Genomic DNA, 17,934 nt, shown 5'->3' with positions numbered 1-17,934 from the left:
GTCACTAATAACATAGAAGAAGGATACCAGCTAGGGAGGCAGCTGGATGGCTGGATGAGAATGGAGTTAAAGGAGTACTAAAGGAGGATAAGGAGACTGTACAGAAGGGAAATGAATTCTTTTCATCTGTCTTTACTGCAGAAGATATAGAACAGATACCTTTGCCTGAATGGATGTTTTCAGAAAGGGAGTCTGAGGAATTGAAGCAAATAGTGGTGACAAAAGTTGAAGTTCTCAACCTTATTGACAAATTGAAAGATAATAAATCACCAGGCCCAGATGGTACCCATTCTAGAACTCTTAAAGAACTCAAATGTGAAATTGCTGCTCTTCTAACAAGAATGTGTAACATGTCCCTAAGATTGGCCTTTGTACCAGAGGATTGGAGAATGGCCAGTGTAATGCCAGTTTTTTTTAAAAAAGGGACCCAGGAGCATCCAGGACATTACAGGCCAGTTAACATAACTTCTGTTCCAGGTAAATTGGTTGAAAGCATAATTAAAGATAAAATTAGTAAGCATATAGAAGGACAATCCCTGCTAAAAAGGAATCAACATGGCTTCTGCAAAGTTAAGTCCTGTCTCAGGACAGATAAAAGGAAGTACTTCTTCACACAGTGCATAGCTAAACTATGAATTCACTTCCACAAGATGTAGTGATGGCCACCAATTTGGATGGCTTTAAAAGGGGATTGGACGAATTCATGGAGGACAAGGCTACCAGTCCTGATGGCTATATGCTACCTCCAATATCAGAGGCAGTATGCCTATGTACACCAGTTGCTGGGGAACATGGGTGGGAGGGTGTTGTTGCACTTGTGTACTGCTTGTGGGTTTCCCGTGGGCCACTTTGTGAACAGAATGCTGGACTAGATGGACCCTTGGTCCAGCATGGCTCTTCTTATGTTGTGGTGTAGGATCATCTAAGCAAGACAGAGTGTGTGAAAAGGTATGACCGCAACTGAAAGGTGGCCTCTTCCGGCTTATAAAAGCATTAGTTCTTTATAGAGTTATTTGCTCTCTCTCATAAATAACTAGTAATTTGTGGTGTAAAGCTCTTTATCTTTATTCTCTTTATCCTCTGGGTATTCATCCCCTCCAACTGCTAGGTAAAGCTACACAATTTGGCTTCCATTGACTTAAAAAAAAAAAAATCCTACTACACCATCTAAAATTATATCCAGCTTTATGAATATAAAAACTATTCCTCTCTACTTCTATTTTCCACCTACCAAGGAACCTGTGTCTTTCACCTAAGGATGGAGATGGTTCTGAGTAACAGCTGGATTTTATATTTCCAAAAATAGGGATCAACCATTGTTTGTTTGCTTCTTTTTGCCAGCAACTCTTGCGAGGGTCCCAAGGGCAACCTGAAACAATTCCAGTGCCCAGAAGAGCATAATTTGAATCTCTGCAGCTTTCTCCCACTTTCCATCTTAAGACTGTAACAGAATGTAGACTCCACGACTTGTACATCAGCCACTTTTTTCCTCCCTGCCCCCCTGTGTGTGTGTGTGTGTGTGTGTGGTTTCCCAACTTGCCTGTGAAGGGTTCTGGAGAATGTGGAAGCTTGCTCAGTATTTTATGATGTCTGAGTTGGCCTAATAAAGGCATTATGGTGATATGGATTTTGGATTTTTTTTTTTTTCCTTTGGGGATTTTTCTTTATCTTGGTGGCATTGTAACATCTAAATCCCTGTGTATTCATTTTATATATTTATTAGTAAATTCACCTGGCATCTTGCAAGAACAGGAACCTGCCTTATACTGAGTGAAACCATTGGTCCATCTAACTCAGTGTTGTCTACACCAGAGATGAGCAGAAGGTAGACCTCCAAATACTTCGGACTTCAATTCCCAGAAGCCCCTGCCACCATGGCCAATGGTCAAGAATGCTAGGAGTTGAAGTCTAAAACATCTGGAGATAGACTTTCTGCCTGTCCCTGGCCTACACTGACTGCCCAGTGCCTCTCCAGGGTTTCTGACATGAGTCTTTCTCAGCCAGCTCTACCTGGAGATCCCAGGGATGCAACCTGGGTCCTTTTCCATACAGAGCATGTATTCTATGCCCCCTGCACCAATATATGCATTCCTGTCTGCTACAAGAAATCCCCCCCACACACACACACACACACAGGCTGATTCAAGTCCATTGAGCTCCCAGAATGCAATATTAGTTCCCGTGTGTAGTGTGCCTGCCATATTCAATAATGCTTTGCTCTAGAATGAAACTTCACACCCTGAGTTTTGACTGCTCTGTGTAAGGATGTTCCATTTTCAGACTTCACTAGTAATCATAACACTTTTGATCCCTGAGTGAATGAGTCCCAAGCTTCTTTATATGCTGCAATACAATTGTGTATTTCACATTGTACTATGGGTATTTCACATTGTATTATACACCTACATTAAACAAAATTAAAGGATGGATTGGGCATGCAGGCCTCTTTTTAAGTTTTAGTTCCAGTCTCACTCTCTGCCACTGATTTGTACAGCCAAACATTATTTTAGATTTGGTGGTTCCAATCCACAAACCGAAATGATCACAGTAGTTGGTTTTGAAGTGTTTAGGGTTACTCTAGTACTCTTCTGCAGTAAGAGGGCTTTGGGTTGTAGCCACACTGTTTCTTGTGTTTATGACTGTATTCCTATGCACACCATGGAATGTAATTCTCAGTGAACATGCCTATGATCACACTTCACAAGTCCTGAGCTTGTTCAACTCAAATGCTTGTTCTGAAACTTTATTATGATATGCTTTGGAGATCTAGAACTTGGCGCTGACTTTTCTGCCAGCCACAGCTGTCAACATCTGTGCCTGCATAGCCAGCAAGGAAGAAACAAGCATTGGACAGACTTCCTGGTTCTTGGGGCTGGAATCCTTTGTGCTCCCAAATTGCCTGCTGTATGCTCTGACTTACATTGCCAGACCATAAATCAGAGATGGAGAATGTGTGGCCCTCCAGATGTTTTTGGACTGTGACTCCCATCATCCTGCACCCTTGACTATGCTAGCTGGGGCTGATGGAAGCTGAAGTCCAACAACAGCTGGAAGGCCACATGTTCCCCATCCCTGCCATGAACCGTGGTCAAGACTGAACCAAGGGTGTGGGGGGTTTTGGTGCTGTAGGTCAGCCTTCCCCAACATGTTGCCCTCCAGATGTGTTGCATTACCACTCCTATCATCCCCAGCTAGTTGTAGCCCCAAACATCTGGAGAGCACCAGGTTGCTGAAGGCTGCCCAAGGCAAATTAAAATGATATATCATCTCATTAAGTTGCTGTTAGCTTTCTCCTCCACCCCCCTTCTTGGAACAATCTCTCCACAGTAACATGTCTGTGTGTGTCTTGCCTCAATTCTCTTTTTCTACAGCTTCTCACTCTCCTCAGATACTGGAAATTGGAATAGACGTCTATTTGACTTGCTTCAATGTGTGTGTGTGGTGGGGGGAGTGTCTATGACTAGTGCAGGTGGATTTTATAATCTGAAATCTTTTAAAGTGTAATAGACTTCGTCCTTGAGAAGAAGGTACTCTGCACTTGTTCAGAGGCACTCAGCCCAAAGTCTTAAATGCACAAGATGGAGAATACAATTTTAATATCCTTAGGCACCCCACACACATACATACATCCCACCTTGTTCTGACTCTGACCATGATTTATGGTCTAACAATGTAAGGCACAGAAAACAATAGGCCATTTGGGAGCAGAGAGTTACCTCCTCCTCCTGTCTGGATGTGTGATGAACCCATCCCTTCTGGGAATGAAATACTGCAGGTTATATTGTTGTTAAAATCCAACATGGCCATTCTGTCACTATCCCAGAATTCTAACAGGTCTGAGAATTAAAAGCAAATCCCACTCATCCATCCTGTTGGGAGGATTGCAGTGGTTATCTGAAGTGTTTGTCTGTTTTAACTTTGTTGTTTCATATTTTGTTGTTTTCGTTCATTTGGAGAAACAAAGGTGCAAGATGAATATTACAAAACGAACAAATAAATAATGTTTGGAACAGGAATTCTCTATAGTCAGGGAAATATATGACTTATATTATCCGTCTGCTCCATTGATGGAGAAAGGGTTAGCTTTTGAGTTTGCTGTAGTCCAACTGAAGCAATGAATTCAGAGATCCTTTAATGCGACTCTCCCCCAGAAGTTGGATTTATCTATTCCCTTGTGTCTTGGCTCTGCAATGGGACGAGCATCCTAGTGAAGTAGTTTCATTTCATTAGCAAGTCAACATGTCCCTTGTGAAGCATTTTTACACAAACGGTGTTTCATTACCAGCTCCCTCACAGAGGGGTTTTAAACTTGGACCTGAGGGAGTTAACTCTTCATTGTTAGAGTTCTCTTGACAGTCAAATAGATTAACTTCCCAGGAGATGTTATTTTCCTCAGTAATGGAATTAACTTCCCCAAACAAGGCAAGTTTTGTGCGCATTGAAGACCCTTCTCCGTAGCACAGTGTTGCCATCTGCATGACAACATACAGTCAGGGCCAGAAATATTGGAACAAGGATAAGTGTTTTGGCAGTTGGCCTCTGTACACCACCACATTGAAGATGAAAGGAAACACACCCAGATGGGAGCGAAGTCAGGACTTTCAGCTGTAATTCAAGGGGTTTGACAAAAGTGGGGCACTAACCATTCAGGAAGTACAGCCAGTGGCATACACACACACCCATCATTGGTGACTCATAAGTAATGGAACGAATGGCTGACAAGCAGCTGCATGGCCAGGCGTGGCCTGTTTCCTGGATACCCCATGACCAATCAAGCAGATAAAAGGCCTGGAGGTGGTTCTGAGTGTTACATTTGCATTTTGTAGCTGTTCACTGGAACTCCCAACACGAGGTCCAAAGAGGTGTCCATGCGAGTGAATGAGGCCATCATTAGGCCAAGGAAACAAAATAAACCCATCAGAGAGATCACAAAAACAGTGGGAGTGGCCAATACAACAGTTTGGAACATCCTGAAAAAGAAGGAATTAACTGGCAAGCTCAGCAACAGCAAAAGGTCTGGAAGACCATGGAAGACAATTAAAGTGGATGACCACAGAATTCTGCTCATGATGAAGAGGAACCCTTTCACAACATCTAGCCAAGTCAAGAACGCTCTTGCGGAGGTAGGCATGTCATTGTCAACATCTACAGTCAAGAGACAGCTTTATGAATGTAAATACAGAGGCTTCACAACAAGGTGCAAACCACTGGTAATGCTCAAGAACAGACAGGCCAGATTAGCCTTTGCCAGCAAACACCTAAAAAAGCCTGTCCAGTTCTGGAATAAGATTCTTTGGACTGATGAAACCAAGATTAACTTGTACCAGAATGACGGGAAGAGAAAAGTATGGAGAAGGAAAGAAACAGCTCATGATCCAAAGCATACCACATCATCTGTCAAACATGGTGGAGGCAGTGTTATGCATGGGCATGTATGGCTGCCAATCGAACCGGGTCACTGGTGTTTATTGATGACCTGGCTGCTGATAAAAGCAGCAGGATGAATTCTGAAGTGTATAGGGCTATACTTTCTGCTCAGATTCAGCTGAATGCTGCCAAACTGATAGGATGCTGCTTCATATTGCAGATGGATCATGACACAAAACATACAGCAAAAGCTACCCTAGAGTTTCTCAAGGCAAAGAAGTGGGATGTTCGTCACTGGCCAAGTCAGTCACCTGATCTCAACCCAATAGAGCATGCTTTTCACTTACTGAAGACAAGACTGAAGACAGAAAGACCCACAAACAAGCAGCAGCTGAAGGCAGCTGCACTAAAGGCCTGGCAAAGCATCTCAAGGGAGGGAACTCAGCATTTGGCCCTGTCCATGGGTTCCAGACTTCAGGCAGTCATTGGCTGCAAAGGATTTTCATCCAGGTATTGAAGGCGATCCTTAAGTTTGAAATGATGTTGGTTTGTTCCATTAGTTATGAGCCACCAACGATGGGGATGTGTGTATGCCACTGGCTTTCCTTCCTGAATGGTTAGTGCCCCACTTTTGTCAAACCCCTTGAATTACAGTGGAAAGTCCTGACTTGGCTCCCATCTGGGTGTGTTTCCTTTCAACTTCAATGTGGCGGTGTACAGAGGCCAACTGCCAAAACAGTTATCCTTGTTCCAATATTTCTGACCCTGACTGTAGTTACCTTTCCAGACAGTTCAGTGTTCGATTCACTTCCTGCCATGAGTAAAAGTGTCTTATAAAAAAAAAAAATCACAGGCATGTTAATTTTCAAGGGTATCAATTCTGTCTTTGGCAGTGACAATGTTGACTTGTTGCTAATACCATATTTCCAAGCCAGCAGAAAGGCAGCTCTGTAATCCCATTTTGTGGAGAGAAATGTAGTAGAATAGACAATGAGAAAATGAAGCATACTTTCACATAACCTAAATTGACTCCAGCGAGACCAAACGTGGAGCTATATCTATGCTTGGGCCAACTGTAAGCTATGTTAATTTGATTTTGATTTTGTTTAAAGCTGAGTGGATTCTTTGGTCTACAGAAATAAAAACAGAACAAAACTCACCTTCCAGAAATCTCCTGTCAAATTTTGTAAGAAATGAAATCTGGAACATATTTTAGATAATGGCCTGTTTTTGAGTTATTTGAGGGTGGTTTCTTCCCACTCCCCAAGCCATGCTGCCTGGGTTCAGACAACATGACAAACTGCACCCAGGTGGATAATCTGGCAAATGGTGCCCAGCATGTGCCATAGTTTAAACAATCCACCATGGCTTGTTTAAGCTGTGGTGATCATGCAAACTGGACCAGTATGTCCCCAAAGTGGGGTAGGCTGTCATACTACAACTTTCAAAAATGATCACATACATACGTTTTCAGGATTCTGTGAGAGTGTGAATGCCCTGCAATCTACCTTGTCTACCTCTTCCCCTGAAGCTGTTAATGTTTGCTAATTTCCAGAGAGTAACCACATTAGTCTATTGCAGAAAAAACAAGTCTTGTGGCACCTTAAAGGCTAACACCTTTATTCTGGCATAAGCTTTCGAGGACTCTAGGCCACTTCATCAGATGCATGGAGTGTTACCAAGAGCTTCAGTTTAATATAGAACATATTTGTGGGGAGTGATGGAATTGTAAACAGTGAGGGCAGAAGGAAATTAAATGCAGAAAGTACTGACAGTGACAATCACTTTATTAACAGAGGCCATTCACAGTACAGTTGTTGCTGATAACACAAACATCCCTACATTGGGTAAGCCAATTCACTCATGTAGTGTAATAAAAATCCTTTATCCCAATTGAAGCCTCTGGCAACAGAATTGAACCTGTTGATGATTCTAACTCAGCAGTCTCTACCTCTAATCTCTCTTGAAGTTTCTTTGCTTCGCAAAGGCCACTTTAAGGTCAGTGATAACAGTGTCCTAGGAGGCTGAAATGTTCTCCCATTGGTTTCTGAGTACTGCCATTTCTGATGTCAGATTTATGTCTATTTATTGTTTTCTGCAGAGACTAGCTTGTTTGCCCTGCGTAGAATGCAAAAGGGTACTTCTGACAGAAGGTGGCATATATCACATTGGAAGATGAGCAAATGAATGAGCCCCTAATGTTGTGGGTGACATTATTAGGTCCTGTAATAGGAGGGCAGAGCTGGGATCCTGGTTTGCTGCAGGGTCTGGTCCCTGTGTTAGTACCCTTGTTATATGGCTTGTTGTTGCTAGTGAGTAGCTGGTTTTGGTCAAAGGTGGGTAGGCGGGCTGTCTATAAGCAAGTACAGGCCTACCACCCAAGGATTGTCCAGGATGAGCTGTAGATCACTGATAATATGTTTGAGTGGTTTTAGCAGGGAACTGCAAGTGACAAGTGGCTTTCTGTCATTAGCTGCTGATTTAGACTTCATCAACAGGTTTAATTCTAGATGAACAAGGCCAGACTAGTACTCAGGAACAATCTACAGGTCAGACTCAAAACACCACTTGTTGTCATCTACACAGGTGCATGTCTACACAGAAATAAGTCCCTTTGAGATCAGTTGAACTAACTCCCAGGTGTGTGTGTGTATGTAGGACTGCAGCCTTACTTGTCCAGTGCGGGAGGAGTGGCCTGTTAAATCCCACCATTATAGTAATCAGACTCTGGAGCTACAGAATTTAGTTGAGCCCTGACCTGAATCAACTGTCTTCACCCAGAGGGAAAGAGGTGCTAGCTTTTCTGCACAGCTACTGGCAAGTTTGAAAGTCTACATATGATACATAGGGGCTTACTTAGTTTATATATGTAATCAAATGTAAACATTTATGGTTTTGTGTGGTCTTCTTTTTCCAGGGCCCATTCTCCTTCTTCCTGCCTTTTGCTTGCATCTTTGCCATCAATAAGGCTACAATCCTAGGTATACTGTGTCTTATTGAACTTAGTGGGACCTCCTTCTTCTAAATCAGGAATATGTTGCTCGCCAGATGCAGTTGGACTACAACTCCCATCAGCCCTGGTCATTGCCCGTGTTAGCTGGGCTGATGGCAGTTGGAGTCCACCATCATCTGGACGGCCACACATTCCCCACCCTAGTTCCAAGTAAACCTGCCTAGGAACTTATTGCACAGGACTTAAGGATCACCATTTTTAAAAATGTTGGTGTACTGGGGGATGTATTGGCATCAAAATGAGTATCTTCCCGGCTTTCTGAATGAGAATACCTTTGATCAATTCTGTCACAACAACAGCTTAAACAACTTCCAATGTTTGGATGATGTATTAGAAGCAAGTTATCTGGGGGTGGATTTTAGCTGAATTCCTGTTGGTCTGTCTAGTCTTTTAAAGTCTCTTTAACTGAGATTTGAAAATGGTGCTTTCCTCCCAATCAGAAATTATTTCTAAATCTATCTTCTCATGGGAAAGGAAAATTAATATTCTGAAGTCTGACTAGTGAGTGGAGAGACTAATCCAATGATCTAATTGGATTATGATATTGTCATGCAGTAACCGATAATGAAGAAAAACTTATTTGCATCTCCTTCTCTATGTGGTGCCCAGTGAATAGGAAATCTGTGCTGCAGGTAGGACAGAGAAATTACTCTTGGGAATATTACTCTTGCCTTTTAACATAATATGAATACTTTTAACATCATTAACAATGCAGTTCTATACATGTCTAGTCAGAAGTAAATCCCATTGAATTCAACCAGGTAAGCAGGTATAGGATTGCAGCCTTAAGGCACAATCCTATGCATGTTTTGACAGGAAAAAAAGTCCTACATCACCCAGCATGGCTGACTGGGGAATGCTGGGAGTTGTAGTACTTTTTCTGTCTAAACATGCATAGGACTACACCCTTAGGGTGCAATCCTATGGCTGCTAGTCAGCGGCTAGATGGCCATAGGATTGGTCGGTTCCCAGGAACGGACCTCCACCCCCTCCCGTGCTGCCTCGTAGGCGCGCGGATTGGCCCTGCACTCTGTGTGCGTAAGAGCAGCATGGAGCAGCAAAAATGAGGCGTTACTGGGGGCGGGGTGGGGAGGGCAGAAGTGCTTTTCCTACGCTTCCTATGCATTGTCCAGCGTCCCACCCCCACTCCAACTCCAACTAGCCGAAATCGGCTGTCTAGCCGCGAATGCAGGGCAGCTGAAGCACGGAGGGGAAGATCCCCTCCACGCTGCTCCTGCCCCGCATTGGATAGGTGGTCACCCCCAAGTTCAGAGGCGGCTGCCTATCCCGCTAGGATTGTACCCTTAATCTATGTTTTTTTGGTAGTTGGTATGTGTTTTTCCCATTTAGGTTATTTTAGTTTTCTGTGATTAGGTTATTTTCTCTGTTATGGTGTTGACTTCTGTTATTACCTGGTAGGGTTTTTTTAATTGTATATTGTAATTGAATTTTCTGGATTCTATGTTTTTTCATGGTTTGACTGTACACTGCCCAGTAAACCCGGGTTATTGGGCAACTAACACATTAAAAACAAAATAAAATAAAATGTGCATGTTTAAATGCAAAGGTGCATTTAATATATTTAATGTATTTTCCGGCCTGGCCCTTAATAAAGAACCTGAGTTGCACGGCTAAGTGCTTTGCTTGGAAAGCTCAGCTCTTGAATAGAGTCTGGTTGTTTAGAAATGTCTAAGTGAAGGGGAAACTGACCGGAACAAGGACGAAGTAGGGAAGTCAGATTTCAGAATGGGAAAGAGAAAGTGGCCAGCTCTAAAAACCTTGCACCTTCCTGTTCAAAGTGCGAGAACTGATGATAAGGATGTCTTATTCCTTCTGTCAGAAGCAGTGTCAGAATTCTTCTGCCAGTGCTGAGGATTTGCGTGCACACTCACCCTTATTAGGTCCAAATTAAATAACAGCATGTCTAACTGACAGCCTTTGCTGTGCGGGCCACCTTGAACTTGGTGGCCCTGGGGAAATAAATGTGTTTCTGTGCTCTATTCAACTATAAGTTAAGCAAGATTTGTGAGTGCCTATTATTGTCAAAAGCCAGCTGCTTAGTTGTTGCCACCCGTTTTGTGTAGCCAGGCACTGGAGAAAGAGTAATACAATGGAGGCTGGCATAAGTAGAAGCTGGCGGCTCCAGTGTCAGTGAGGCAACGAGTCCACTCCGAGTTTCAGTCAGAACTCTGAAGGAGCTATCCAAGGTACTGTGAAACACCTTTGGAAACTCCTTTAGAGTTCGTACTGGTTCTGACTGAAACCCAGAGTGGATTCACCGCCTCACTGACATTGGAGCCACTACCCTCCATTGAGTGGCATAGTGGGGCCCTGGCATGCAGTAGTTGCCTGCCACCAACTTTCCCTCTGAGCTTAGTTGCAACCCTTACAGTAGTGGGGGGGGGGGCGGGGGGGAGCATTTTCCCAGCAACAATATACCAGTGCCTGTTCTAATTTTTTAACTTTACTTTTGATTTGTACCCCACCTTTCTACCAAGAAAGTGGCACTCAAGGTGGCTCACCATCACAAATAAAACGTGATTAAAACAATCATAAAACAAATGCCTTAAAGCACAATTAAAAACCCATCAGTAACAGAATAAAAACGACACCCAACCCACCAGACCCAGCCCTGCCTGAATAAAAAGGTCTTTGCCTGCTGGGGGGAGAACAGCAGAGAGGGAAATGGGGTGAAGTATTTGGGGGGCGGCTTGGTCTTGAATGGGCAATTTAAGGCCCATTCGCTCCACCAAGGAGCTGCTCCCGCTGGGAGAGGAAAGCGGCTTTGGGACTGGTTTGTTGGCCCGGATCAACCCAGCTGCCCGTATTTGGGGACTCTCCTTGGCGGCGTATGGGGGGCTCTCACGGCCAGCCCCGCGCTTCAGAAATGCACGCCGCCGGGCGGATCAGAGCCTTGCCGGCCAACAGGCTGAGACACGGATGCGAAAGAGAAGGGCCGGGCCGGGCCGGGCCGGGCCGGGCCGGGCGGGGGTGCCGCTGCCTTAGAAGAGGGGCGCCTGTAGGATAGCTGCGTGTTTCCTCCGCAGCCGACATCGGCCGAGCGCGGGCCACGGCTCTCGGGCTCCGGGGCTGCCGGCGCGCGCTCCCGGTCCGCCGCCGGCTGGAGCAGGGCTGGCGGCGCGTCTGGCGCGGAGGCAGCGCGGCTCCCGGCCCGTGGCTCCGCCTCCCGGCCCGCGTCGCGTGGCGGCGCCCCGCTCGGGCGGGCGGGAGCGAGCGGGCTGCGCGGAGGGCGGTCCGTGCCGGCGCCGAAGGGGTTACGCGGCCGCCGCCGCCGCTGCGGGGGCGCCGCTGGGCTGGGCTGGGCTGGGCTGGGCTGGGCTGGGCTCCGCGCCGCTCTCCTGCGCTCGGAGTCGGGGCTCGCGCGGCCAGCGGGAAGATGGCGGCGGAGGGAGCGAGCGGGCAGCCCGGCCCCGGCGGCAGGGGGGATCCGGCGGCGGCGGCGGCGGCGGTAGGCGAAGCGCGGGCGCTCTCCTCGGTGGCGCCCGGCGGCCGGCCCGCGCTCCGCCCGCGGGCGTGCCGGGCGCGAGCCTGCGGGCTGGGCAGGGGAGCGCCGCTCCGGCTCGGCGGACGCGGACCGCGGGGCTCTCGCGGGGCGGGGAGACCTTCGGCTCCGGCGCCCCGGGGGCCGAGGGAAGAGCCGCGAGGCGGAGCGCAGCGCGCCCGGGCGCACCAGGCGCGCGCGGGGCCGCGGACCCGCAGTCCCGGAGGCGCCCCCTGGCTCGAGCTCCGCGGGAGCGAGAGATGCGGGGCGGGAGCGGGAAGGACCCCGGGCTGAAGGCGAGTGGGGAGGGCGCGAGGGCAGGCGGCGCTGCTCTGCCTGGGAGCGGATCGTGCGCCCCTGGCAGGGCGGAGTGGACGCGGGCAGCCTTTCTCAACCCCCCCCCCCGCTCTGTCCGGGAAGCGGAGACTGGACCGTGGAGGTTTCTGCTCCTCGGTGATGGAGGAGATCCCTCGCTTTCGCCCCCTTCCTTCCTTCTAGGAGGCGGCTCCCTATTGTTTCCCCGCGCGTATGTGTGGGCTCTGCGAACGCGATCTCGTCCTTTCCAATGGGACGGGTGGACGGCGGGGGGGGGGGGGGCCTGGTGTCCCCAAGCTTGCCCTGGCTCCGGGGAGTGGGGTGGGGTGGGGTGGGGTCAGCGGGTCAGCAGGAGCTGTCAGCAGCAGATCGCCCCGTAACCATTTCCAGGGCTGATCGCCCCCCGGCATTAACTCCCTCCCGGTTCCATATGTGCTGCCGCTTTCCCGCCCCGCCAAGCTTCTGCATAACAAGCGTGGGATACTGTGTGAAGCGTTGGAAGGGAGAGTGAGAGGGGGGTTGCATTGGAATCCCGAGCCCTCGTGAAGCCACTGGGGCTTTAGGTTCGAAAAACGGGGGATCACTCAATCTGGGAAAGGTTTGCTTTGGGGGTGGGCGCATGGGGGCGGGGGGAGCAGATCAGGTGCTTTTCTGAGAGGCAGACAGATAACAATAAGCCTGCGTTAATTCTCTCTTATTGCAGACCCCCCCCCCCCCGCTTCAGAGTGGTGGAGCAGGAAAGATCTATCTTTTCTCACATCTTTGCTCTAGGCTTTTATCTCATGCTAATACAAGCGCACTCCGCTCTTTAAAATTCCCCAAAGTACAGATAATTTTAGGGTTTGCCCCTTCTTTAAACATGCTGTTCTTGACGGCCTTTCCTAGCTAGACTGCCTTTGCTGTTGCAGCTGTGCCCTTTCGTTTTCTAATTCGTAGGCCAGCTTCTAGTCCAGTATCTTGTCCAGTAGTTAAGCTGGTGGGGACTCCTCACGCTGTAAATGGAACTGCAGGGGAAAAGCCATGCCTTGATTATTCTCCTGGAAGGTGTACATCCAAATTCTCCTGTCACTTGAACAGCATACCTTTTTTGTCCATAAAATCATGATGCCGTCCTCTCTGTTTTTGCCTGCAAAATCATTTGGAGAGGGACTGGTCCACACTGAGGCTGCTGCCCTGCTCACCAAAGTCCATGAAGACTTTTCTATGGAATCAGATATGTTCCCAATGTTTCTCCTCTATTTAGCTTATTTGGATGCCAGGGCAGGGGCATGACTTTGGAAAATGGCTATACATCCTGATCTTAGAAAAATGCTTTCAGACAGTAACATAGAACCTAAGAAATCTGTTTTAAAGGAAATTCTGTGAAATGGACCCAAATGGATATACTGCACTGAAGACAGTGCCACATATTATGGTTGTTACACCAATGTTTCCTGTAGCAAACACATAACATGTGGACATCATTCATGCGTATACACTCTTCTTTAACCACTGATATACATGACTCTGGAGAGGGGCTGTGGCTCAGTGGCAGAGCACCTGCTTGGCATGCAGAAGGTCCCGGGTTCAATCCCCAGCATCTCCAGGTAGGGCTGGGAAAAAATCCTGCCTGAAACCCTGGAGAGTTGGCTGATGCCAGTCAGGGTGGACAGTAGTGGGCTCAAAGGACTATAATGATTTGACTCTAAGGCAGCTTCCTGTGTTAATTAGAACAGAGAATCCAAGACATGTGTAGACTCATGTTTAATGATGCTTGGAACTGCTGTAAACCGAGTCCTCAATTTAGGTTACTTCTTGCATTTTTCAGCCTTATAGTACAAACGTTTTAAACTCCCATTTAAATGATTTGAAACAATAACCAGCTGCTTCATAGATCCTGACAAGGCAGTAGACAGGTACACAGCCAAATCAATTGGGTTTTTATTGCTTAAGATATGAGAGATTCATAAAGTAAACATGCAAGTAATTGAAGAGTGAATCAAAACTTGATCGGTATTGCGTTTGGTAATATGAAAAGAGAGAGGGTTGTTTAAAATACCAGTCCAATGCAAGGTCTGTATGTCGCTGCTTTTATGCTCAGTATTACTATTATTATTTTTGAAAATCAGGTCACTTCTTTCTATATCGGGAGTTAGAAAGCTATTCATAGGCAACTACCCTATTTAAAAAGTTGCTATTTTAAGGCAGATGGGGAGAGACTTTTCAGTCTTGGTGTTTTTAGAAATGTTGAATTTGTTACATAACTTAATGTTATGTAACAAATTCTGTCCCTTGGGCATGGGACAGAAATGGCCTTGGTCGCCTTGGTGGATGATATGAGGAGGGCTCTGGACAGGGGCGAATGCTCCTTCCTTGTTCTCGACCTCTCAGCGGCTTTTGATACCATTGACCACGGTATCCTTCTGGACCGCCTGGAGTGGTTGGGCATTGGAGACACTGTATTGTGGTGGTTCTGGTCCTTCCTCTCCGGCAGGTACCAGAGGGTAGCACTGGGAGAGGAGGTTTCGGACCCGTGGCCACTCATGGGGTGCCACAGGGTTCCATCCTCTCCCCGATGCTTTTTAACATCTATGTGAAGCTGCCAGGGGCTATCATCAGGAGGTTTGGGATGCGGTGTCATCAGTACGTGGATGACATGCAGCTCTACCTCTCGTTCAAATCCCCACCAAGGTTGGCCATAGAATCCCTGTCCAAATGTCTGGAGTCAGTGAGTGGCTGGATGGGGAGGAATAAGCTGAAGCTGAACCCTGACAAGACAGAGGTACTTTTGGTGGGAGACAAGAGGAGGCTAGGGGATGTTGACCTGGTGTTGAATGCGGTACGGCTACCCTTGAAAGACCAGGTCCGCAGCCTGGGGGTCAATTTGGACTCCCAGCTGTCCATGGAGGCTCCAGTGTCAGCTGTGAGCCGGACAGCGCTGTATCAACTCTGTATGCACCCCTACCTTCCCAACTATCTGCTCCCATCTGCAGTGCATGCCCTGGTCTCTCGTTTAGACTACTGTAATGCGCTCTACGTGGGGTTACTCTTGAAGATGGCTCAGAAGCTGCAGCTGGTACAGAACGCGGTGGCTCGCCTGATTAAAGGCAGCCGCCGGCACGATCACATCACTCCAGTGCTGAAAGAGTTGCACTGGTTACCAGTTGTTTTCCAGGCCAAATTCAAGGTGTTGGTTTTGACCTTTAAAACCCTATATGGTTCCGGCCCAGCCTATCTTAAGGAGCACTTCCAACAACACCGGACAGGCCGCTTAACAAGATCAGCCTCAGATGGCCTTCTCTCTGTCCCATCAGCCAGGACAGCTAGACTGGTGGGGACGAGGGAGAGGGCCTTTTCTGTGGTGGCCCCCACTCTGTGGAACTCCCTCCCTAAGGAACTCCGTCATGCCCCCTCTTTAATGAGCTTCCACCGTGCATTAAAACGTGGTTGTTCAGGCAGGCATGTGGGGTGGGTTAGGGTATTTTAGAAAATGTTTTTATTGTAGAATTTTATTGTTTTAAACTGTTTTATTATATGTTGTACATCGCCCAGAGTGGCTGGGTGACCAGCCAGATGGGTGATTAATAAATTTAATAATAAATAATAAATGTAAAAGAGGGTTTTTCCAGATTGCTCGGACATTTTAGAAAAAGCAATTTTCAAATTGCAGTTCTATGCACACTTTCTTGGGAGTAAGTCTCTTTGAAATTAGTGGACCTTGCATCTAAGTAAATATGCACTGGATCGGGTTGTAAAAGCAACTGTGTTAGTTTCTCTTCTGTATAAAGAAGAAAAGCCAGTATCTTTGCTAACAGACAGATTTTGGATTTTTGCCCAGATCCCAGATTAATTTGTAACTTGGAAGTTCAGTAAGATTTTCAGTAGTGTGTTTTCAATTGAACGTAAGCCTTCTGGCTTAGCTTTTGCAGCCCTGAAAGTATAGATAGTCCAATAAACAATTTAAAAGGAACAGCAATGGTTATAGAGCAGAGTTCTATTGTTACTTAACTTTCAGCATAGGGATGCCATTTTAAGCTCAACCGCCGTAGGTATTTTATGCTAGTTACTGCTTCCAGGACTTCTTAGTGAAGAAGAAAAACCTCAGTAACTTTCAGCAATAAAGTTGGCAGGCTTCTGTTGGAAAAATGCATAGAATATTATGGAAAAATAACCCTGCCTTTTAATGTCAGCAAGAAATTTATGACTTAGAAAAAAAGAAAAAAATGAGTTCTTTAATGGCCATATATGGGAAGGAAGCCAAAATTCTTCCCATTCTAGGCTTTCCTGAACTAAGCATAGCAGTTGGTATGTGGGGGCATTGCAAACCTTAGTATCTGCTTTGTTGCCATGGTAATAGTGACAAGGGAAAAACTTGAAAGCCGTTGGCATGATTCACCCCTCACACCTACGTGAAGCTGAAATCCACACTCACAGTGTCTGCAGAAGCCATCCTTCACTGGCTGAGTGTATGCTTTACAAACAGAAGGCCACGGGTTTGAATCCTGACATCTCTAAAGGCACCCGGGTAGCAGGGTTGGAAAAGGCCCTTCCATGAGATGTTGGGGAGCCTCTGCCAGTTGGAGTGGCAGAGTGGTTCAGTGGTTCTCAAACCTTTTTGGGCCCGTGATCATATTTGGAATTTTGAGGGAGTCTCAGGGGTGCTCTCACAAAATGGCTGCCATGGCATTTGCCCATTCATTAGTTGACTTCATGGTGGGCATGGTCATGAAACATTTCCCAGAAGGCAAACTAGTGAGGCTGAGGAAAATTAACCTTTCCAAGAAGGCAGACATGGGGTCTGAGCTTCAAAACACAAAACCACTCCTTTGAACCCAAATGAAGAGGGCAACATTTTACTTTGCATCATGCAAGCCTCACAGTTAATTTTTGTCATTTATTTTTTCTTAAGGTTTTGTAATTATCAGACGAGAAAGGGAAACTAGTGGGCACCAAGAGAGGTGTCTGCAGGCACATTGGTGCCCATGGGCACCACATTGGAGACCCCAGAGCAGATAATACTGAGATAGATGGACCAATAATTGGGCTTAGTACAAGACAGCTTCAAATGCTCATATATGCCCATGTAGTCATACTTCCAGAAGTACAACCAGTTTAGATGTTGCCCCATATCCTGACCACAGAAAAGCTCTTACTCATCCTGACACTGGGAGTAATCCCCTTTAAAGCAGGCATGTGCAACCCTCAGCAGCGGTACCGTCTGTGCACCTGCACCACATACCTCTGGTGCCAGCAAATGCTGACTACATTGGGAGCTGTGTACGTGGTAGCAAGCATTTCAGTGTTACACTTGCTGTAAGGAACAGCGTTATATGGCCTGCATTGTGCCTTAATACCACCGAAACTGGCCTGAACGGTCTTGTGATCCATAAAGCAGGGTGCTGTTGTGCTCATGCCTTGCTTGTGGATTCCTGGTCGGCAGCTGGTTGGCCACTGTGTGAACAGAATGTTGGACTAGATGGACCCTTCAACTGATCCATCGTGTCTCTTCTTATGTTCTTATGATGAGGAACCTTGGGCTGAAATTCCATTTTGGAGAAGCTCTTGGGGCCAGCATTCCAGAGGCAGGCGAGGCCAAAGACCAAAGTGGACGGGACCATCACGTCCCCCAAAACACATGCTGTGCATGCCTATGCAGAAGTAGGGCCCTATAGGCTGATCCAGCCATTAGGTATTGCTGCTGCTTTCTGGACTCACAGGTACAGTCTGTTCAGACAATTGGTCTAATGCACGGGTGCGG

At 46.8% G+C, this 17,934-nt stretch overlaps 1 protein-coding gene and 1 non-coding gene across 2 annotated transcripts in view; both read left to right on the top strand.

Moving 5' to 3' along the window:
- The first annotated feature begins 11,747 nt into the window (after positions 1–11,747).
- The window catches only part of CTTNBP2 (cortactin binding protein 2), a 125,698-nt gene continuing 119,511 nt past the window's right edge, over positions 11,748–17,934 (top strand). The window contains exon 1 of the mRNA XM_084810823.1: positions 11,748–11,849. Within this exon, the coding sequence (XP_084666949.1) occupies positions 11,778–11,849 (72 nt within the window). The 5' untranslated portion in view covers positions 11,748–11,777. The remainder of the gene's footprint in view (positions 11,850–17,934) is intronic.
- On the top strand, positions 13,711–13,782 carry TRNAA-GGC (transfer RNA alanine (anticodon GGC)). Its single transcript has one exon. It is a non-coding gene; the product is annotated as a tRNA-Ala (tRNA).

Source organism: Heloderma suspectum, chromosome 7 (assembly GCF_057233095.1).
Source record: "Heloderma suspectum isolate Gila_16-S chromosome 7, 16-S_ref, whole genome shotgun sequence".
NCBI classification, from domain to species: Eukaryota; Metazoa; Chordata; class Lepidosauria; order Squamata; family Helodermatidae; genus Heloderma; species Heloderma suspectum.
This window is presented reverse-complemented; position numbering and strand designations above follow the sequence as displayed.